This window comes from Pseudochaenichthys georgianus, chromosome 3 (assembly GCF_902827115.2).
Source record: "Pseudochaenichthys georgianus chromosome 3, fPseGeo1.2, whole genome shotgun sequence".
In the NCBI taxonomy this organism is placed as follows: Eukaryota; Metazoa; Chordata; class Actinopteri; order Perciformes; family Channichthyidae; genus Pseudochaenichthys; species Pseudochaenichthys georgianus.
Genome location: NC_047505.1, coordinates 34,260,830 through 34,284,607, shown reverse-complemented (window position 1 = coordinate 34,284,607; position 23,778 = coordinate 34,260,830). Strand labels below are relative to the sequence as shown.

General features: G+C 41.9%; 1 protein-coding gene across 2 annotated transcripts in view; it reads right to left on the bottom strand.

The window, feature by feature from the left end:
• Positions 1 to 23,525, bottom strand: part of syt7b (synaptotagmin VIIb) — a 155,889-nt gene extending 132,364 nt beyond the window's left edge. For both annotated transcript variants that reach the window (XM_034110736.2, XM_034110742.2), the window contains exon 1: positions 23,219 to 23,525. In XM_034110736.2, the coding sequence (XP_033966627.1) occupies positions 23,219 to 23,267 (49 nt within the window). In that variant the 5' untranslated portion in view covers positions 23,268 to 23,525. The remainder of the gene's footprint in view (positions 1 to 23,218) is intronic.
• Positions 23,526 to 23,778: the final 253 nt, after the last annotated feature.

Sequence of the window (23,778 nt, the reverse complement as noted above, 5' to 3'; positions counted from 1 at the left end):
CTAAAGTAAAGCCCATGTTAGCATGTGCGGACCGGCAAAAGGTAGCTCCTCTTAGCCGTCCCCCAGCAACTCCCGAGCAGCAGGGAGGCTGGGTGACTGTTCAGAAGGGGCATAACGCGAAACCCGCAGGTCCCCACCAACCCGTTCACGTATCTAACAGATATTCCCCACTCAGCGAGACACCCGCTGAGAAGCCAACTCTGGTTATTGGTAGCTCTATTATGAGACACGTGAATTTAGAGACCGAAGCCTCCACAGTCACATGCATTCCGGGGGCCAGAGCGGGCGACGTTGAGGCGCATCTTAAACTGCTGGCTAAAAATAAACATAAATATGGTAGGATTGTTATTCACGTCGGTGGTAATGATGTTCGTTTACGCCAATCAGAATGCACCAAACTTAATGTGGAGTCGGTGTGTAGTTATGCTAAAACAATGTTGGACACCGTAATCTTCTCTGGTCCCCTCCCCAATCTGATCAATGATGACATGTATAGCCGCATGTCATCATTTCAGCGCTGGTTGTCTTGGTGGTGCCCAGCAAACAATGTGGGCTTCGTAAATAATTGGACAGCCTTCTGGGGAAAACCTGGTCTGATTAAGAGAGACGGCATTCATCCTACTTTGAAAGGTGCAGATCTCATTTCGGCAAACATTTCAGGGCTTTGTGGACTTAATCCATGACAAACTGGAGTTGAGACCAGGAGGCAGAGTCGAAGTCTTACACACTTCTCTGCGCTCTCTCCTAGGCAGTCACCCATAGGAATCCCGAACCCAATACAATACCCAATATTAGCGGTATGTGTGTCTGCCCAAGGACAATTTAAGGTAAAACCTAATAGAGGTGTCATACATAATAACCTAATAAAAGTAAATGTAACAACTACTACAGTGCAACAAAACAGGAAGATTAAATGTGGTCTCTTAAACATAAGATCTCTAGCATCTAAAGCAATATTGGTAAATGATTTAATATCAGATTATAATATTGATATATGCTGTCTCACTGAAACTTGGTTGAGACATGAAGAATATGTCAGCATAAATGAGGCCACTCCACCCAGCCATGTCAACACTCATATTGCTCGAGGCACGGGCCGAGGAGGTGGAGTTGCAGCAATCTTTGACTCAAGTTTACTTATCAATACTAAACCAAAATTAAATTATACCTCTTTTGAAAGCCTCGTTTTTAGTCTTACGCATCCGACCTGGAAAACTTTGCAGCCAATCTTATTTGTTACAGTGTATCGTGCACCAGGTCCTTATTCAGAATTCTTATCAGAATTCTCTGAGTTTTTATCAACTTTGGTTCTTAAAACAGACAAAGTAATTATCGTAGGTGACTTTAATATTCATGTTGACAATGATAAAAATAGCCTTACTGTTGCATTTAACTCTATATTAGATTCTGTTGGTTTCTGTCAGAGTGTAAATAAACCAACCCACTGCTATAATCACACTCTCGACCTTGTTCTGACTTATGGTGTTGAAATTGAGCAACTATTAGTCGAACCGCATAATCCTGCTTTATCCGACCATTTCTTAGTAACTTTTGAAGTACTGTTACTAGACTACAAAGCATTAGTCAAAAGATCTGTTAGTGTTATAGCGAAATTTAAGGAAGAGATTCCACCAATACTTAACTCGATAGCATGTCTGCATGTAGGGGAGGAAACTTATACAAAATGTACACCACCCCAAATTGATCATGTTGTTGATAGTGCTATAGATGCGCTGCGAATAAAATTAGACTCTGTTGCTCCTTTGAAAAAGAAGAAAATAAAACAACATAGATTAGCTCCATGGCATAATGCCGAAACCCGCAAAATAAAGCAAAAGTCTAGACAACTTGAAAGGATATGGCGTTCCACTAAACTTGAAGAATCTCGTTTAATTTGGCATATTACTCTCAATGAATATAAGAAAGCACTGCGTAAAGCGAGAGCAGCCTACTACTCTTCATTAATAGATGAGAATAAGAATAATGCAAGATTTCTTTTCAGCACTGTAGCCAGGCTGACAGAGAGCCACAGCTCCATTGAGCCTTCTATTCCCATAGCACTCAGTAGTAATGATTTTATGTGCTTTTTTAACGATAAAATTGTTACTCATAGAAACAAAATTAATGACCTCTTGCCTTTGACCAGTATAGTGTTATCAACAGCTCCCGGAATCGTAAGTTTTAATATTACACTAGATAGTAAACTAGAATGCTTTTCAGCCATAAACCTTGAACAATTACATTAAATGATTCTCTCCTCTAAACCATCAACGTGCATGTTAGACCCAATTCCAACTAAGCTGTTGAAGGAAGTTTTTCCATTAATTAGCACTTCTTTATTAAATATTATGAATATGTCTTTATTATCAGGCTATGTTCCACAATCATTCAAAGTAGCAGTGATAAAACCGCTTCTTAAAAAGCACAACCTCGATCCAGAGGTTTTAGCCAACTATAGACATCAGGAAGATACGCCCACAGCTGACCCAGAAATCGACGCAGGTTCTGGTCCAGGCTCTCGTCACCTCACGCCTAGACTACTGCAACTCCCTCCTGGCTGGTCTACCTGCATGTGCCATCCGACCTCTGCAGCTCATCCAGAATGCAGCGGCTCGTCTGGTCTTCAACCTTCCAAAATGTTCCCACACCACGCCGCTCCTCCGCTCCCTCCACTGGCTTCCGGTAACTGCTAGAATCCACTTCAAGACACTGGTACTTGCGTACCATGCTGCGAATGGATCTGGCCCTTCCTACATCCAGGACATGGTTAAACCGTACACCCCAGCACGTGCACTACGCTCTGCATCAACCAAACGACTCGCTGCACCCTCGCTGCGAGGGGGACCCAAGTTCCCATCAGCAAAAACACGTGGGTTTGCTATCCTGGCTCCAAAATGGTGGAATGAGCTCCCCATTGAAATCAGGACCGCAGAAAGCTTACACACCTTCCGGCGCAGACTGAAAACTCATCTCTTTCGACTCCACTTCGAGCGATAGAATGACTAACAAAGAACTGCTAACAGAGCACTTATATACTAATAAAGGACTGGCTTAGCCAGTTGAGCAGCACTTGAAACGATTGGCTCTTTGAATCCTGATGTTCTTATATGATTCTGTTTTCCTCAAGGTTGTGTCTTCCTGGTCGAATGTACTTATTGTAAGTCGCTTTGGATAAAAGCGTCAGCTAAATGCAATGTAATGTAATGTAATAGACCTATTTCTAATCTTCAGTTCCTCTCAAAAATTCTTGAGAAAGCGGTCGCAAAACAGTTGTGTTATTACTTAAAAAACAATGATTTATTTGAAGATTTTCAGTCTGGCTTTAGAACACATCATATCACAGAGACAGCTCTGGTTAAAGTCACAAATGATATTCTAATAGCCTCAGACAAGGGACTTGTCTCTATTCTTGTTTTGCTCGATCTCAGTGCTGCATTTGATACTATCGACCATGATATCCTATTGCAAAGACTAGAGCACTTAGTTGGCATACAGGGAACTGCTTTAGGCTGGTTTAGGTCCTATCTATCTGAACGCTCTCAGTTTGTATGTGTTAACGATGAATCTTCCACGCAAACCAAAGTTAGCCATGGAGTGCCACAGGGCTCAGTGCTCGGACCTATTTTGTTCACATTATATATGCTTCCGTAAGGCAATATTATAAGGAATCATTCTGTAAACTTTCATTGTTATGCGGATGATACTCAACTATATTTATCAATCAAGCCTGATGAAATTAATCATCTAAATAAAATACAAGACTGCCTTAAGGACTTAAAAACGTGGATGACCTTAAACTTTTTGATGTTAAACACGACCAAAACTGAAGTTATTGTACTTGGCCCGAAGAATCTACGAAACAAATTATCTAAAGATATACTAACTATGGATGGCATTAATTTGGCCTCCAGTGAGACTGTAAGGAATCTTGGTGTTATATTTGATCAGGATTTATCCTTTAACGCCCACATAAAATCAATTTCAAGGACCGCCTACTTTCATCTACGTAACATTGCAAAAATCAGGCATATCTTGCCTCAAAACGATGCAGAGAAACTAGTCCATGCATTTGTTACTTCTAGGCTGGATTATTGTAACTCTTTATTATCAGGGAGTACCAAGAAGTCAATCAAGTCGCTTCAGCTGATTCAAAATGCTGCGGCTCGTGTACTAACCAGAGTTAGGAAAAGGGACCACATTACTCCTGTTCTGGCTGCCTTACACTGGCTCCCTATAGAACACAGGATATAATTTAAAATTCTTCTTCTCGCCTACAAAGCCCTTAATGGGCAGGCGCCATCTTACCTTAAAGAACTCATTATACCCTACTGTCCTACTAGGGCATTGCGTTCCAAGAATGCAGGGTTGTTGGTTGTTCCTAGAATCTCTAAAAGTACAATGGGAGCCAGAGCCTTTTCTTATCAAGCTCCACATTTGTGGAATCAGCTTCCAGTTTGTGTTCGGGCGGCAGACACCCTATCCGTTTTTAAGAGTGCGCTTAAGACCTTCCTTTTTGATAAAGCTTATAGTTAGGGCTGATTAGATTCAGCCCCTAGTTTTGCTGATATAGGCTTAGTTTGTCGGGGGACATCTTACTTCTTCCTTCTCTCTGTCTATACCTGTGTACTCTCATGTTCCGATTAACCCAGCTTCCCCAAATGTCTTTCTTTTGGTGTCTATATACGCTGGGATCCGGAGTCATGGATGATCCTGCGGTCCTGTGTCCTGGATCGCGAGCGCTGGATCTTGAGTCGTGGCTGTGGTCCTGGATCATCGGTCCTGGATGGATATCCTCGTGGATTCATCTTCCTATTATACACACATGCATTTCCAAACATTTGGACTACCTATGTTGCAAATGTATTATCTTTTTAATTTACACACGGCATCTATTGCACGTCTGTCCGTCCTGGGAGAGGGATCCCTCCTCTGTTGCTCTCCCTGAGGTTTCACCCATTTTTCCCTTTAAACTGTTGGTTTTCTTCAGAAGTTTTTCCTTGTACGATGTGAGGGTCTAAGGACAGAGGGTGTCGTATTGTCATACTGATATTCTGTACACACTGTGAAGACCACTGAGACAAATGTAACATTTGTGATATTGGGCTATATAAATAAACATTGATTGATTGATTGATTGATGGTTTACATCAGTCGACCTGAAAGATGCGTATTTCCACATCCCAGTATATTACCCACACAGGCAACACACTCTCACTCCCTAAGCGTCCAATAGCGACGTTTGGTCAGTGTCCGTGGCGTCCAATTGTGACGCTCCTAGGCTCCTTCAGCATCATAAAGGGACGCAAATAGCTTTCAACTGATTGCAATGTATTCCCATCTGCGTCGGGATTTGACGCTCATGGAAGCACGGCATTCGTTTATGTCGACTGCCCTTAAAGGTAATGTGAGCATCCATTCCCATTGGATAACGGAGAATTGTACACCCGGATGTAAGTATTCCTCTTACTGTCGATTGATTTTACAGTGATATCTGCACTACTCATCGACTAAAAAACACCAGATTATCCTTGTTAATTACACAACATTGATTGGTTTAAATTGTGTGCAATGCTTTTGTATTTTTCCCCTTCGATTCGGAGAAACAAATATTTGTTCTGAGTAAAGGATGGCAGAAGACACTCCACTACCCAGAATCCCCAGCTATCGTTTGGACTACACCATGTGCTCTGTTTGACAAACCCCGTGATAGTCCTCAAGCTCTGTGATTGGAGAGTGTGCTCCGAGCGTTAAGCCGATTCTCGAACAGCACTTGAAATGGGATGGAACCACGGCAGACTGTCCAAAACTGGATTTGAACGGGTCCACCGCGTCCCCCCTCCCCCACCCCGTCCCCAGAACTACACATGCTGGCTATTCTGTTTCGCAACATGTTCTCTATGGCACGTCTCTACTGGGAGTTGTAGTTTTAAAAGACGTTTTCGTATTTCCCATAATAAGAAGTTGCGTTACATCAGCATGTGTAACAGTTAAATATGCAGTTGTGTTTATTTGAAAATCATTTAGTATAATCACACAAATTCTGTGTTTTATATTCAACAATTCTGTGTTCTTTATTTATTGATTGTTCAATACCTGACAAGGCCGGAGATGAAATATCTACATCTTATAAGAGTATAATACATTATGTATAATATCAGTTAAAATAAGTGCTTCAACATAGTTAACATTGCTGGAGGTATGCACAAATATTGATAGATGTCTTGTAATGCACTATTGAGGAACCTGCAACCCAAGTTTTTCATTCAGTGCAGAACTACACCACAGTTGTGTAGGCCTATATGATATGTCAATAAACCTTAGAGAATCTTGAAAGGGATGTGCAAAATAGTCATTATATACAGTCTTTAATTAACTATTAGTAGAGGATAACGAGTAATGAATATACTTTAGAGGGATCGTATTAATATCTAATAATAAAAATAATTCAATTCAATAACATGCTTTAACCACCAGGTGTCCCTTTATATCAGCTGTGCACCTTTATGGTGTAAATACAGCCTATCTACCAATTGGATCAAATATAAAAGTGAGCCGAATTAGTGTTGATACTGCAAGGAGACGTATTGTGTGAAAAGAAATGTAAGATGTTGTTTAATGGCTGATATATTTATGATCCACGTCACGTTTTCAGTTCCTCATGTTTGTCTAGAGGTCTTCTCATCAGGGCTCTATAAATACAGAACTACGGCAGATATGTAATATGTAATGCAGCCGAACCGTGTATTACAATGCCGTTATGTGATGACTTTCAAAGAGAAAAGCAAGCACACTCGGAATAAAGTATTATTATTATTATTTTGTTTAAATGTTTTCGGTCTGTTTCCGGTATTTGTTAATGACGATGTGCTGTGAGATGTGAGACTGGAATTGCACAGGGGAAAATAACGTAGGCTATCTTTAGATGCGGATTTTGTTAAACTAATATGTTTAGGCTGTGGACCAACACTATACATTGACGGGGAAGGGGGTAGCAATAAAGATAACACCATTAAACAGTTACACAACATAACAGAAATAATATCGATAGCAGCGTCCCTAGCAACCACCTTGGTAACAATGAAAACGTCGCGATTTCCTGAAGTAATCTTCGTAATAACTAGCAAACTAAAGATCATGTACATCCACTGCACACATAATCTGAAATAACAACTCATATTTCTCACAACAAATGACATCAAAACGCATTTTAATGGCCAAACTAACTTTAAAATAGACATTTTCCACCGAGAATAAAACGAAGTTCGGCCATGTTTTCTTTTTCTGCAGGGAGAAATGTGAAGATCATGTGACATAGACGCCAGCCATCAGAATGAATGGTGAAAAAAACGGGGTTTGTCAAACAGAGCACATGGTGTAGTCCAAACGATAGCTGGGGATTCTGGGTAGTGTAGTGTCTTCTGCCATCCTTTACTCAGAATAAATATTTGTTTCTCCGAATCGATCGGGAAAAATACAAAAGTATTGCACACAATTTAAACCAATCAATGTTGTGTAATTAACAAGGATAATCTGGTGTTTTTTAGTCGATGAGTAGTGCAGATATCACTGTAAAATCAATCGACAGTAAGAGGAATACTTACTTCCGGGTGTACAATTCTCCGTTATCCAATGGGAATGGACGCTCACATTGCCTTTAAGGGCAGCCGACATAAACGAATGCCGTGCTTCCATGAGCGTCAAATCCCGACGCAGATGGGAATACATTGCAATCAGTTGAAAGCTATTTGCGTCCATTTATGACGCTGAAGGAGCCTAGGAGCGTCACAATTGGACGCCACGGACACTGACCAAACGTCGCTATTGGACGCTTAGGGAGTGAGAGTGTGTTGACACAGGACATATCTGAGATTCGCATTTCAGGGGATCTGTTATGAATACAGAGTACTCCCCTTTGGTCTGTCTCTCAGTCCAAGGGTGTTTGTACGATGTACAGAAGCCGCGATAGCCCCGTTGAGACAACAGGGCATTCGTCTGGCGACCTACCTGGACGACTGGCTGCTTCTCGCACAGTCGGAGCAGGAGGCTGTTACGCAGAAAAATGTCCTCGTTAAGCACCTGCTCAACCTGGGTTTCATAATAAATACAGAGAAGAGCATGTTGTGCCCCGCACAGACTATACTCTTCCTGGGTTTACACCTGAACTCGGTGCCCTTTTCAGCTCGCTTGTCAGCGGAAAGAGTGAAAGCTTTCAGAGCTTGTCTCGCTCTTTTCCAGCTGCGCAAACATGTTCTCTTCAGATCATGCCTGCGATTGCTGGGGCTAATGGCGTCAGCCATCCTGGTCGTACGACTGGGACGCTTACACATGAGGGAGTTTCAGCGCTGGGTGGCCGCCCTAAAACTAAACCCTAAAAAGAGTGATGGTTACCGTGAAATGCGTAATGGCACTGCACCACTGGCTGCACCCGACTTTTCTAGTACGGGGCGTGCCCATGGGTGCTGTCCTTTCACGGAAAGTGGTCACCACGGACGCATGTCTGACAGGTTGGGGAGGTATTTATGAAGGTCGCCCGGTGAGGGGACTCTGGAGCAGAGACCTCCAGCGGGCGCACATAAATTACCTGGAGCTTTTAGCGGTGTTTCTCACCCTAAGACGCTTTCTGCCTTTCCTCAGGGGACATCACGTCCTTGCGAGGACAGACAATACGACCACAATATCGTATATTAACCGCCAAGGGGGTTTGCGTTCTCTCCAGTTACACACACTGGCGCGCAAACTTATCCTATGGAGCGGTAGACGTCTCCTCTCTCTGAGAGAGATGCACGTACCGGGAGTGATGAACCTCGGGGCAGATCTACTGTCCAGAGGTTCATCACTTTATGCAGACTGGACTCTACATCCAAGGATTGTGAGCCAGCTGTGGGTGCGTTACGGCAGAGCCGCGGTGGATCTGTTCGCATCGAAAGACAACGCTCAGTGTCAGCTGTTCTTTTCGATGCGGGATCTGAATGCACCGTTAGGCGTGGATGCACTCGCGCACGATTTGGTCCCTGGGCCTTCTCCAACTCTGGCCAGAGTGAGAGAGCAACGCCACACACTTATTCTGATAGCTCCACACTGGCCAGCTATGTACTGGCTAGCGGAGATATATCAGCTGCTGTGCGGGCAGCCATGGCAGCTCCCACTACGCAGGGACATACTGTCCCAAGCGGGGGGGGGCGATCTTTCACCCACACCCAGAGCGCTTGGCTCTATGGGCCTGGCCCGTGAGTTGTACCATAATCGGGGGTGCTTTGTCATAATGACCAAGCCCCCTGTGTCCTGGGCTATCCCTTCCAAGGGCAAGCCTGTTACTAAGCAACGGCTCTCCCACTGTTTGTGGAAGCAATTGCTGTGGGGCCCGTACGAGTTAGAGCTCGCAGGCACCCTCGGGTTCGCGAGTTCTCTTGACTCAGGGTCTGGCTGCATCCTGGGCTCTGTCCAGGATGTCTCCCATAAGACATTGGTGCAAGCGGCGAGCTGGTCCTCGCCGCTCACTTTTGTCCGCCTTTTAACAGTCTGGACGTTCTACTCCCAGTTTTGACTCAAGCAGTGCTGGGCACCTGGTTGAGTCGGAGCCCTACCTGTTAAAGTTCTGGTCGGTTTGGTGATTTTCGAGATAAGCTCGTCTGGCAATACGGGAGCTACAATTTCCCATAGTGAGACATCGAACGGAGTGTTATGAATGAGAACTATAGGTTACTTACGTAACCCTAGTACTCAGAGTAACATGAAGTGAGATGTCTCACCAGACGGCCCTCCTTGCTATGGTGAAGCGAGAAGAGGTGCTTATTTTGAATGACGCATGCGTCGTGGCGCAAGCTACTTATAGGGGGTGAATTCCCTGACGCTGACGTCAAGATCACCAGCCAATTGGTTGGTCGCATTGCTTGCAAAAAATCCCCAAGCTGTCAGACACGCCCAGCTCCAAGATTTTCAAGATTTTTGAAAAGCTGCTGTGTGGACGTACCGTGAGAGGGAGGGGCAGGATCGGGTTTTGTCCCACATGGCTCTTAACAGCTCAATAGGCACACACTGTAGACACTAATTAGAAGAACACATACTAAAACAGCAATGTACAGACGAATCAGATGATTAAACATGATCTTAAAATATATTTTATATATATTTTAATTTATTTTTTGCATTTTGTTGTAATCATTATTTTAATACTTTCTGCTGTCAGCATGCCCCTAATGACCAATCGCCACTGGTAATGCACCTGCTGTTTTCCAAGCCCTCATTAATGATGTGTTAAGAGATTTCCTGAATGTTTTCTGTTTTGTGTATCTCGATGATATTCTCATCTTTTCTCCAGATAAGAATACTCATGTTAACCATGTTCACCTTGTTCTTCAGAGACTCCTGGCTAACCATTTGTTTGTGAAAGCCGAAAAATATGAGTTTCATGTGAACTCTGTGGCATTTTTGGGCTTTGTGATTTCCCCTAACAAGGTGGAAATGGACCCAGCTAAGGTCAGTGACGTGGCTAATTGGCCAACGCCAGACTCTAGAAAAAAAGTTCAGCAAATCTTGTGGTTTGCTAACTTTTACAGACGTTTCATACGCAATTTCAGTGCTATTGTCTCTCCTCTCCATGCCCTTACCTCTCCCCATGTTTAGTTTGTGTGGAATCCACAGGCAGAGAAATCTTTCCTGGAACTGAAGAGGAGGTTCACCACAGCTCCCATCCTGACTGTACCTGATCACCACCGACAGTTTGTGGTGGAAGTGGACACCTCCAACGACGGCGTTGGAGCTATACTGTCCCAGAGGTCAGCGGGGGACAACAAACTTCATCCGTGTGCATATCTCTCCCGTAAGCCATCTTCTGCTGAGAGGAATTACAACATGGGAAATCGGGAACTGTTGGCTGTGAAGATTGCTTTGGAGGAGTGGCGGCACTGGTTGGAGGGAGCGGAGCAGGATTTCCTGGTCTGGACGGATCACAAAAACCTGCAATACATCAGGAAGGTCAAATGTCTGAACTCTAGGCAGGCCAGATGGGCTTTGTTCTTTAATAGATTTAGGTTCACTCTGTCATATCGACCTGGTTCGCAGAATGGAAAGCCTGATGCACTCTCCAGAATGTATGATCCTGAGCCAGTCCCCAAGAGTCCAGACCCCATTCTGCGGCCAGACCGAGTGATAGGGAGTGTGACCTGGCCCATTGAAGCCAAGGTCAAACAGGCAAACGTTGGAAATCCTGTCCCAAGAGGGTGTCCTCAGAATGGCTTGTTTGTGCCGGAGCAACTTCGATCTCAAGTTGTTCATTGGGCCCATACATCTGTACTTACCTGTCATCCTGGAAACAAAAGGACCCTTTTCATGGTGAGACACAGATTCTGGTGGCCGGCGATGTGGAAGGATGTTGCAGAATATGTGGCAGCGTGCCCTGTGTGTGCCAGGAACAAAACTTCTCGGCAAGCTGCGGCAGGTCTTCTCCAACCTCTGCCCATTCCCAACAGACCACATGGTCTCACATTGCGTTGGACTTTGTGACAGGATTACCAACATCGGCAGGTAATACCACCATACTCACTGTGGTTGATCGTTTTTTTTCTAAAATGTTACACTTTATCGCCATGTCCAAGTTACCTACTGCCAAAGAAACAGCAGAGGCCATGTTGTCCCATGTGTTCAGGATCCATGGTTTTCCCAGTGATGTCGTTTCAGACCGAGGCCCAAAGGTGTCACGTTTTTGGAAGGAGTTTTGTCGCCTAATCCAAGCCACTGTTAGTCTGACCTCCGGATACCACCCACAGTCGAATGGACAAGCGGAGAGGATGAATCAGGATTTGGAGACCTGTTTGAGATGTCTAGTGTCCGAGAAACCTACCACCTGGAGTAAGAGTCTGATTTGGGTGGAGTATGCGCACAACACTTTACCCACATCAGCCACTGGTATCTCCCCGTTTCAATGTGTCCATGGGTACCAACCTCCATTGTTTCCGGAGCTCGAGAAGGAGGTCACCGTACCATCAGCCCATGCTGTGGTTCGCTGCTACCGTCGGGTCTGGGCGGGAGTTCGCCATATGTTGCAGAGGAGTGCCGTTCGCATGAAGGTATTGGCCGACCGGAAATGACGTCCAGCCCCCAAGTACCAGGCCGGACAACGAGTGTGTTTATCTACCAAGGATCTTCCTCTCCATGTCGCCTCCAGGAAGCTGGCTCCCCGGTTCGTTGGTCCTTTTCCCATAGCCAAAGTGGTTAACCCTGTTGCTGTCCGTTTATGTCTTCCAAAGTCCATCAAGGTCCACCCCACGTTTCATGTCAGCAAGTTGAAACCGGTCAAAGAGAGCAGACTGGTCCCCGCCTCCACGCCCCCTCCACCTCCCCGGATTGTCGACGGAGGTCAAGTGTACACTGTGGACAAAATACTGTCTGAAAGGAAGAGGGGCAGAGGGAGACAGTTCCTGGTCGACTGGGTAGGGTATGGATTAGAGGAGAGGTGTTGGATCCCAGGCAGCTTCATTGTGGACAAGACCCTTATATCTGACTTCGATAGAGAACAGTCTCAGGCTTCAGGGACATCTGGAGCCGTCCATAAGAGAGGGGGTACTGTAAGGTTTCAGAGTTAGAGTTCTGTTAGCTAATTGTTTTGTGTTTATTCTTGTGGCCTTGCATTTTATTTTGATGTTGTCCTCTCGTTTCAGGTGTCATCACTTACTGTCGTTGTGTGTCACCTGCCAGCTTGATTGTGATCTCCTGCTCTTGATTGTTTTCACCTGTGCCCCATTAACTGTTGTGTATATGTAGCCCTGTTCTCCTTTTGTCTTTTGTCGGTTCGTCTTGTCTACCAAGTCCATGTCTGTATTCTCTCGTGCAAACTTTGAGTTAGTCGAACCTAGTGAACTATTTAGTAGTCCTAGTTGATCCTAAACCTTTTTTGTATAATAAAAGGTACTTTTTGAAATCAAGGAAGAATCGTGCATTTGAGTCTTTGCGAGTCCTGCGTGTCACAAATACCTGATCGATCAATAGTTGATCAACAGAAATTGTTAGTAACATTTATGATACTAATTTATCATTTCACACTGCTATTGTGTTTAAAAAAACGTTATTGTTGGCGGGTCGAACTGAAAAACACTTATCCTACAGAAGAAAATATATTAGTAGCTTATTATTCAACTACCTGTTTATAATTTATGTTAATTTGACCACATTTAACTTACACATTGTAGGAGTCGGTTTTCATATTTATAAAAATAGACGATTGAACTAAACGGAAAAAGAGAATCGGTGGGGGGGTCATATCTTTTGCTTGCAATTCTACAATTAAAATCAAATCAGTATGCTTTTTTAGCATTAAACATTATTTCAATACATTGGGGTTTAATTGTTATTATGGATTCCATAACTAATTTACTTTCTGTCTTGTCGTTGTTGTTATTTTTGTGTTATTCTTTATGTTTTGGCCACATTTAAAATGCATTTCTCTACAACACCAGAGATGTTACTTTTTCATATTTATAAAGAAATTAAAGAAAAGAAAAGTAATCACATATGTTTTACTGGATTTAGTAAACTATTGGTGAGGATGTTATGAAGCCGTATATTTATCAAAAAACAATTAAAGATGGTTATGTAATGTGTCAAGACCAATGACAGCAGCAGCAGCAGCAGCAGCAGCAGCTAATCAAGCATGTTTCTGTAATGCATGACCTGTATCTGACCCTGGATTTTGACAGAAACCGATTGAGGTGAATTATGTCAGACATCATTTGCAGAAAGGCTGCCCTGAAGAAGCAAAGACCTTGGACAGCCCAGCTTGTGCTACATCCATTCTGTCAAGAGCAGGAAAGGTTAACATCGAAGTTTCATTTCGAGGACAATACTTGTCTATCATTTATTTTACAAAAATGTAATAGCAAATATATACTGATTGTGTTTTCAAAATGACTGAAAGTTTGCAGAATAAGTTAAACATGCAAAACCAGTTTCGTGGTGACTTGTAATCCCTCTCTACAGGGTTCCCCCCTCTTGAGTATGATGGACCTCCAGGACTCCACATGCTGGATACCAGCCGGCGCCTGCTCTGCCCCGGGTGATGCTTCGGTTAGGATGCCTGATGTGCATCAGACAAAGTATAAACCTAATTACCTGTGAACTAAACATTTGTGCTTCATTTAATAGTCCCTGAGAGCTTCTTTGAATTAGCTTATTTAATTATATAGCCTCTCTACTACCTGTAATGAATTATTTACCAGTCGGACATAAATGTTTTTGCCGGGAACAGGTGAAAGTGCAGGTATCAGTGTTTTTTCCGTATTCACAGTAGAAGAAAAAATGGAGGGTGGAAGGGGAGAGTTTGTGGAGAAAGATGAAGGTTTGTTCAGTCGAAGAGAATTAAAGAAGAAGGGGATAATAAAGGGTTGGGTGTGTGACAGCCTTTGAGATGATTTCCCTTCATCAAGACTTTTACAAGTCCAACATTGTGTTTGTATGTGTCGGTGCATGTAGTGTACATGATGACACTATTCTCTGTATTGGCAGGAAGATGCTGTCTGTGTGTAGCTCTGTGGCTCCATCTGTTCCTGGCTATACTGCTGATATCTGTTCTTATAATATCCTGTTTGCCTGTCCTGTGTCTTGTATCTTCTGTGTTATATCCTCTTCTTTGTCATCCATCCATTCAATCATCGATCCATCAATACTGCTCCACTTAAAGAATTCATTTTTGTGTCCTGTTTTATAAAACAGAGGTAGCCAAATTGCAATCTTACTCTTGATGCAACATCACCTTTTCAAGCCTCCCTTCTAGGCAGTATGAGTACAAACCACAAATAGCCCTCTGTCTTACTCACCCTGTGATCCTTACAGAGTCACAACAGGCCACCTAAGGTTGGACAGGAGTCCCAAAACATATCTGTGTATCCTATCCTTATGCAACCACAAACAAAAAGTAATTCCCACTTTAAATGTGTTGTTGCAGGCACTCGTGTCCTGCCTTGAAACCCAGTAGCTTAGGGATCAACATGCAGTGCCGTACAGAGGGATTTTGAGAAGTGTGATCTTACACAACAAACCTCACTGTTCATTCAGCTGTTACACAAACATCATGGGTGCCCAGGCAGCACAGAGGTCAAAATAAAAAGTTATCATGCCCGTTGTACTTGTACTGTAACGGTGTTTCACATTTACCTTATGGCCTGCAAAAGTCAATGTGTTAACAAAATGTTCTCACTATCAACAATGTTTGTGCACATCAAAGATTCTGGTTAGGTAAGGTCAAGCTTTAAAATGGAACCATGGAAACAACACGGAAGAGCGCCAGCGTTTATTGAGACTTCCTGGTCGGGAGCGGAAACAGTCAGCAACAGAAACCAGGCTGGATTTACTGCTTTGTTCTGACTCTACTAACGGTAAATCTCCATTTTAATCAAGTGTTTTTTTTAATGTTTTGAATGAGAATGTTTTGTTTTTTGTTACATTGAAAGTACTGTAAGTAATTTACCTTGGCAGGGAATTGATTTCCCTGGCTAAATAAATTATTTTGGAAAACCTGGAACAGAGCTGGTGTGGATTTTTTTGACTGTTTTCTGGATGGAACTGCTTCATTTGTACACACATTGACACACTATAAATAACTCATTACAGGTACCTACTTTTTCTCTGGCAATTTGGCCCCAACCTGACTTGCACCTGAGGTAATAGATAATGGTTTGGCTTGAAATACTAGGTCTACGTTTATTAAGATTATTTTTTTATTTCAAACCTAAAATAAATCAGTGTTGGCTTTTGGTTTCAAATGGGAAAGGAACACTTGTCTCCCTCCCTCATCCACCCGTCTTTAATTAAAAAAACACATTTGTGTTAAGTGGAAGAAAGACACATTGAGAAATGTTACTTGAGTTTCATGTGAAAAACACATGGGAGCAAATTAAACTTCTTGGTTGCGTTTTGATTGAAGCGTCCTTCTGTCTGGTCTCACCCCATGAGTCTTATCCAGACATCAGACTGATTATATTTAGATAAACAAACAATTTTATAGATGCCTAAATGCACTGCTATCATTGTCAGCATTTTACCTACAGGAGAGCTTGTATAGCATCTTTCACCAAATCCGTAAACGTAAATCAGAATAAAAAAAGGCAGATCTAGCTACTTGTATTTGGTTCCTTTATCTTTCTCCTCTCTACTGTTTCTATGTGTCTGGAGAACAGTGTTGCTTCGATGAGTTCACTGATTAAAAGGCACTGTGTACTTATTTTTCTCTCTTTTGCTTCCTCCTCCAAAGTACTCACTACTGCAAAGCACAACATAGAAATTCTCTCAAAATCTAGACAGCCTCTCTCTATGCCTCTGTCTCCAATTATCTATTTCTGTCTTTCTCCACCAGCCCCCTGTATCTGCCAGTAACATTTTCAACCCACACTGTGGGTACAGTAGCCTACTTTCTTCATGCACCCAGATTCCAAAATCACTTCTCCGCAATCTCTGGCCGTCTGTTTTTTGTTGTTGCATTTGACTGCTTATCAATAATTATGAAGCACAATGTAAAATCCAGACAAGATGGTAGACAGGGTCAAGTGAAAGGAGTGACAGAAGCCGTAAGAATATAGAGGACAATTGGAAGCTGTCTTTGGCATAAATGCGCTGCTGCAACAGAGTTATGTAACAGGATTGTTTAACCACACAGTACTGACACAATACAAAAATATAAACTAAATATTGAAAACTGTTTGTCCTTGCCAAAACAAGTGTATGATTGGGACTATATTATTTGGAAGTGCTCTAATAGCCGATTGATCACCTTTTCATAACAGAAAGCAGAAGTTAGGGATTGTCTTAGAAGTGCTTTTTTTGTGAATAGCTTTCTCTTTTTTAATTATGTAATTTCACCTACTGCCCCCTCTGTTGTGTGTTTGAATCCTGTTTCTACTCAGATCGCTGATGCGTGTGGTTGCTCTGTTGCAGCTGTAATCCACCACTCCCAACAGCGGTGTCACCTGTTCATGTTGTACACCTGTACGTGGCAGCAGTAAGGTGAAAGAGTAACAGAAGTTGAGCAAAGACAAGATTCCAGAGGTGTGTTAAGTTACTTTCAGTTCCAGCCTTTTGGAGACTATTCTTGGTTCAAAACAGTCAGAAGTCAATGTTGTTGTTGGGTTTTTTCAGCATGACCATGATGTTTTTTTTAACCTTTCAGTGTCAATCCTTAACATTGCAGTCCTGGTTGATTCGACAACAAAATGTTTACCCTGTAGTAAATGCAGTTTATTGCCACAGGTTCTTAAAAACTGGGGGCCGAATAACTAACTAATGTCATTTTATCAAAGAAGTCAGTCAATGATTGACCTTTTTCCATTGCTTATATATACATATTTGCTGTGTGTAACATCCGTAGCTTAGACAAATAAATGACAAATAAATGACACTTTAACTAGTGGGCTGACAAATCTGCTGACGTGTTAAACATGACGGCTTCATCAGAAAACAATTAATGTTTTTCTTAATTCCTTCATTTTGAATTGTACACCACTAGGGAAAACCGTTTTGACAGTTTACTGAAAACAAAGAATGTATTCATTCAGGTCTGCTCACCACACACAAACCTGTCTTCATGAAACATTGTGTATTTTTAAGCCCCCCTCTTCTTTTGACGTGATCATCCATCATATTCCTCTTTGGTTGTATATATGTGTACAGCTAAGTACAGTATAACAGAGCAATATTTCCTTTTTATGGCCTCGCTTCTTAGTCTCTAAATCTAAGTCGCTACCCTCAAAATATTGTGGCTCAGAGGGAATATAAATACCTCTGTTTCAGATTTCATTAATTACTTCTCTATCTCTCTCCTCTTTCTTGCAGATTGTCTCACCAATAAGATTCCAGCCCATTAGTTTTGAACCATAACATAATTAAACTGAATCTGAATGCTACTAATATTAAACAATTATCGCAGAGAGCGTTCAAGTGATGGATTAATAATGATTTTTTTTTGCACCTTGCATTGAGGCCTAGTTGACACCTGACATTTACACCTGGGCTGTAGAGATTACAGCAACACTGCAGGAGGACCTCCAGAAACACCAGAAACCAACCACCAAAACTCTACGAAACGTATCTCTGCCTTTTGCTCCATAATGTCCCTCTTCTCTTTTATCTTACATGTTTCCTATAGATACAATAGACTCTGCTCTTTTAATGAAATAAATAATAACATCCTGTAGATTGCAAATTACATATTTGTTTCTGCATAGACTTGCAATGCCTGATCAATGTGCTATACAGAAACGGCATTATCGCATCAATTTATAACCCATTCACAGACATCAACACAAATGAGGCCCAGAACCCTTGAATAAATAATTACACCATGAAAAGCTGCCAACAGTTAGATTTAAAGTATTTTCATTATGTGGCAAATTCAGTTAATGTACTGTATACATTAACTGAATTTGCCACATAATGAAAATACTTTAATGATTAATATATCCTGATGGCATGAAGGTGAGAACCCAAATCCAAACCACACTAACTAAATTGCTACTAACTTAACAGGGAAAAAAACGTCAGAATCCCTCCATTTTCTGCAGTGCTTATCAGCCAGAGGCTGAGCCTCTCAGCTCTCAGTCGTCAATAAGCAGGATCTTACTTAAAAAAGCTGTCAGCATGTAAGTATGCAGCCAATGTTGTTGTTTTATTTAAAAAACGTTTTTTTGTTTTACATAATGAAAGAAAATGATCCTAGGATAGGAGCTCACAAACAACATAAAACATACACCCATTAAAGATTCATACAATTACATTGAAATCCATAAATAGGCTAGAAAGGCACTTTCAGACCTCCATTAAGGGTAAATGCCCTATTTCACAATGCTAACAGAACAAAGTTATTATTTGTGTATTCACCCCATGATTTGGATTTGCTTCAGAATTGAATGGGTTCTTCCTTGGCCCATGCTACACTTGCACCAAGTTTGATGAAAACCATGCCAGTGGTTTCACGTTATCAGCTAACAGATGGACTAACACATCGAAAACATTACCTCCTTGGTGGAGGATAATAAGAGCAGCTGGGCAAAACTGCACTAGTAGCAGTCTGTTTGGTCTTGTTTGAAATGGATATTACAGTGGGAATGAAAGAGTTGTCAGCTGACTGATGGGAGTAGCTGAACGAATGGTACAAAGTTGTGAAGGGTCCTTCATGATGAAGTCCTTTTCTTTTGACTGCATCTTTGAAAGTCTGAAAGTTGGGTTTGAGTGGTGCTGGGCATTTTGGTTGCATGCTTGAGGTTTCTTGTGAGTTTTTTACTTTGCATTTGTCTGTGAGGTGGTTGCACCAGGATGCAGTGTTCAATGTGAGGACTGATTCGATGATATCCGATATCCTGCTTTTAAACTGTCCTGTTTGAGATTAAATCTTTCAGCTGTCTCAGAAGTGACATCTGCTGTTAGGCCTTTTTGCAGACCATGTCCGAATGTTGAGTGAAGGACAAGTGCTAGCTGATCTCAGTGCCCAGGCTCTTAAAGATCTTGACCTCTTCCATCACCTGCCCCTCCAGTCTGATTGGTCCAGAGAGAGGGTGTGGGGTGCGAGGATCCTTGTGTCCACATACATCCTGCATACTGCCTGTATGCGGACACCATGGTTGTATGTCAAGAGCACCACCAAGGCCATGTCATCATAATTTTTAAGAAGTGTCAATCCATATCGCAGGTGATTTGGTTGATGCCTGAAGAAGAGGATGGATGATAAGAAACAGCCTTGCCGTGTTTGCTTCATTACATAAACATTATCCCAATAAGATTCACGCAGAAAGATTTTACATTTGCAAAAAAAAGCACTGATATCAAATTGGTTCTCTGTATCGGCAGATATCCCGAGTTGATGTATACTAATCGATAACAGGAAGGCAAAAGTTGAATCTGTGTATCCTTGTTCTTGCTGTGAGGTATAATGATTTGTGTCAGTGCACAGCCTGATATACAGAATACAAAGATTCCCCTGCAAATATATCCAGCTGCATGATCCAAAGCACATGACTAATATTATCAAACTTAGTGCTGCTTGGTCATACTGAATACCTTCTTTTTTTTAATCCTTTTACAGTGAAGTTCAATCTGTGAGTGAGTTAAAACTACTGCGCATTTCAAATGTTTTAGCCAACAGGTGCTTAAAAACAAATCATGATTTTTCCAACTGTTAAAATATACATAAACAAAGCTTCACATCTTCCTGGTTTGCTCACATCCCAGCTCAAGCTCAGAGCTAGTGTGGTGGTCTTTAGCAACATTTTAATTTCCCTTAATTTTTTATTCCCTCAAGTTAATTTCAAAAGAGAGTGTCTCTTATGGGAAATGTCTTCAACGGTATTATACTTGGTATGGACATTCGTAATTAAATGCAACATGACAATTAAAACTTTTACATATTTTTGTAATGAGTCTGTGGTATTGATCAGATTCATTTTGATGGAGTAGACCACCTTAAAGCAAATAACACTTAGTGTTTCAGCTGAGGGTTTAAGCGGTTAAACACACTACAGCATTACAGCACATTCTTCAGGCATCTTTAAAATGTCACACACAGTTAGTTATACTTAACAGCGGTTTGTCAGGATTACAGATTTACAGTTTAAAGATAAACCGTCTGCTTGCTTCTTCTTGGCTTAATGGTTTTTGACAAGTATTGTTTGTTTAAGCATCATGTCAGTTTGATAACTGAAGACATACATTTGAAACACGTTTACCAGACAATGGTTATGTGAACATTTGTAAATTCACATCAGTACCTTTTATTGTTGTACATTTAAATTATTTATAAAGTTATTTTGTTCTGATGTTTAACCTACTGCGGATGAATACTGTTATTTAATTAACCCTCCTGTTGTCTTCGGGTCAAATCTGACCGATTTACTATTTTCATCAATCATAACTTTTTGTTTTACATTCGATTGCATTAAGGCTTTATGATATCCTTCACAGTAGACATTTGAACATATAGAATTGCTGACCACCACTTTCATTGCATTTTGGATGATTTAGTCAACCTTTTTAGCACCCATGGTGTTCCTGGTCAAAAATGACCGCCATAAAGAAAAGGAATTAGTAACCATCCGAATCAGATAAAACACCCACACACACACACACACCACACACACACACACACACACACACACACACACACACACACACACACACACACACACACACACACACACACACACACACACACACACACACACACACACACACACACACACACACACACACACACACACACACACACACACACACACACACACACACACACACACACACACACACACACACACACACACACACACACACACACACACACACACACCACACACACACACACACAGAGAACAATTTGAAACATTTCCCACTCTTATGTGCCCATCCCCCCACATGGATCACACCTGGCACACATACATGTTCAGTGTCTATTCTTTGTATATTTACAGTATATTGCAGTTTTTCATGTATACCAGTAGTCTGATACAATATTTACAGTTTGAAAGGGTGGTAAATGAAATTTGGTGATGATTAATGGTTTTTGTGTTAATGTAATAGCAGTAAAAACAGGACCGGTCAAATTTGACCGCGAACACCAAAGTAAGGGGGGGGAACGAAGACAATAGGAGGGTTAATTAAACTTAATAAGGAGATGTTTTCTGTAATTTCTATTATTACTTTTATTAATATTAATTTCAAATATTATTTTTGTCTGCTGTAATGTTGCAATTTCCCATTATAATTAATAACATACTCAACCAATTATCTGTATATTTATTTACTTGTATTATTATCAATAGTAGGAGCTTGTTGTCGCTAATGTTTTTTATTATTGTCAACGTTGCTTAAGCGGCATTTACAGAAAACTTTTAGATAACTTTCAAATAGAAAATCCTTCAGTATGGCTATAATTCTCCACCTTTTCATCAATACTTTTTGACTTCCACACCTCTCTACACATTCCATCTCACTTTTAGATGCTAAAACTCTGACACACACACACACACACACACACACACACACACACACACCTGTCATCTAATCATAAAATCACTTATAGTCGCAGATGGTGACTCATCTTTTGTCCCTGGTGATCCATATCTGGCATCGAGGTCATAAGACATTTTGGATGAGGGAGACGTAAGTGCAGGGCACACCTCACCACACGGGGAACTCCTCACTAAACAGCATGCTCAACAGCTGGTAAAAAAAACAAAGATATTAGCTGGCCATAAAGCCTGACAGCTGCACATACAAAATGAAATGTTGTATTCCCTTGCCTGCAATATACATCATTATCAGCATACTTCTCAGATGTGAAAAAACGAGAGTTTATAGAGAGATTTCAACCACTTCAAGTGTTCTTACTATTGTGATTGGCCACAATGCACTGATATATAACTTATTTACATTCACACTCGCAGTTTAAGAGTTTAGTTTTTTAATTGAATGCCAAAAATGGGTGAATCTACAGGTTAAACCGGGCAGGTGTCAGGTGATGGTGATATGATACTTGACTTGTTATATGTGGGTGTGGTGAACACCATGCATGTCGAATTGGTGTTATTTAACAATGCATAACAAATAAACGGGCTGCGTCATATCGACAGACATTCGGGGGCAAATCTCCTTCAGCATCAGGTGTTAGTCAGTGACCTCGACTTCAGTTCAAAGGTTAGGGGCAGACATACTGGGTATGGCTCTGACAGAGGCACCTGAATCTGTGCTCCTTCATTACTTATCTTGATGGAGCGGTGCGAGTCATTACACACCGTCTGCTCTCTAATCCTCCCCTCCGACCACATCGGAGGACAAACATCCGCGGCGACTCAAACACAGACAACAGTAGACACACATGCACCAACACGAAATACTGCTCGTTAATGTGACCGAGAATGGATGACCTTGTGTATTTAAGCTCAGGTCACCTCGTGCGAAATGACCGTATTGGGCACAACAAGTGCTCAAGTGTCTGGCAGACAGACACCACATTGCCGGCCACCTTGGGTGTCTGCAACAGCCCCTCTCGCTGCCATACAAAGCTTTTTGGTGAAAGGCAGACAGGCAATAACAGAGCGACAGCAGTTACCATCAGCTTGTTGGAATGACCCCCAGCTTCATTACTTGACATCAACATTTCACACTCAAGGGCATTCTGGCAATCAACGCGAGAGCTTTGAACTACACACACAGAGTCTGGTTTAAAACCATCGCTGACATTTTTGCTTACCTTTGCTGTTATCTTCTTCTCTGTTGAGATGCATGACTCTTCTTACCATGTACTCATTTAGGCTGTTAGATTAACTCTTAGTCCAATGTTTGGATTTGTGGTCCTTTTGCCCGCTTATTTTCTTTTTCGGCTGGCACGCATGGACGCGCCTGCACTTGTGCGTCCTCCTCCCTGTGGTGCTGGGTGAAGCAGGTAGTCTAGGTGATGTTGTGTGTATGTTGTGCTCTCTCTCACTTTCTCCCTCTGTGTCTCTCAGTCTCTTCTTCTCTGAGCCCAGAGACGCTCAGAGGGATGGTCGCAGCGAAGGTTTTAGGGAGGAGACGGCTGGCAGACGGGCGGGGTGACGTGAAGTAATTCAGTAGGATGTCGTCTACTCAGCTGAGGCGAGGAATCCGTGCGCTCCGGAGAGATATTTTGCGCACACTTTCCCTCAGAAACTACACATTTATGAGGAGCTCAAGATGTCAATTTAGGAGAAATATATTTGAATATTCACTGTGCATAGTTGGTATTGTTATAGTCCATTGTCGATTATATTAAGAACAACAGAAATACGCCCA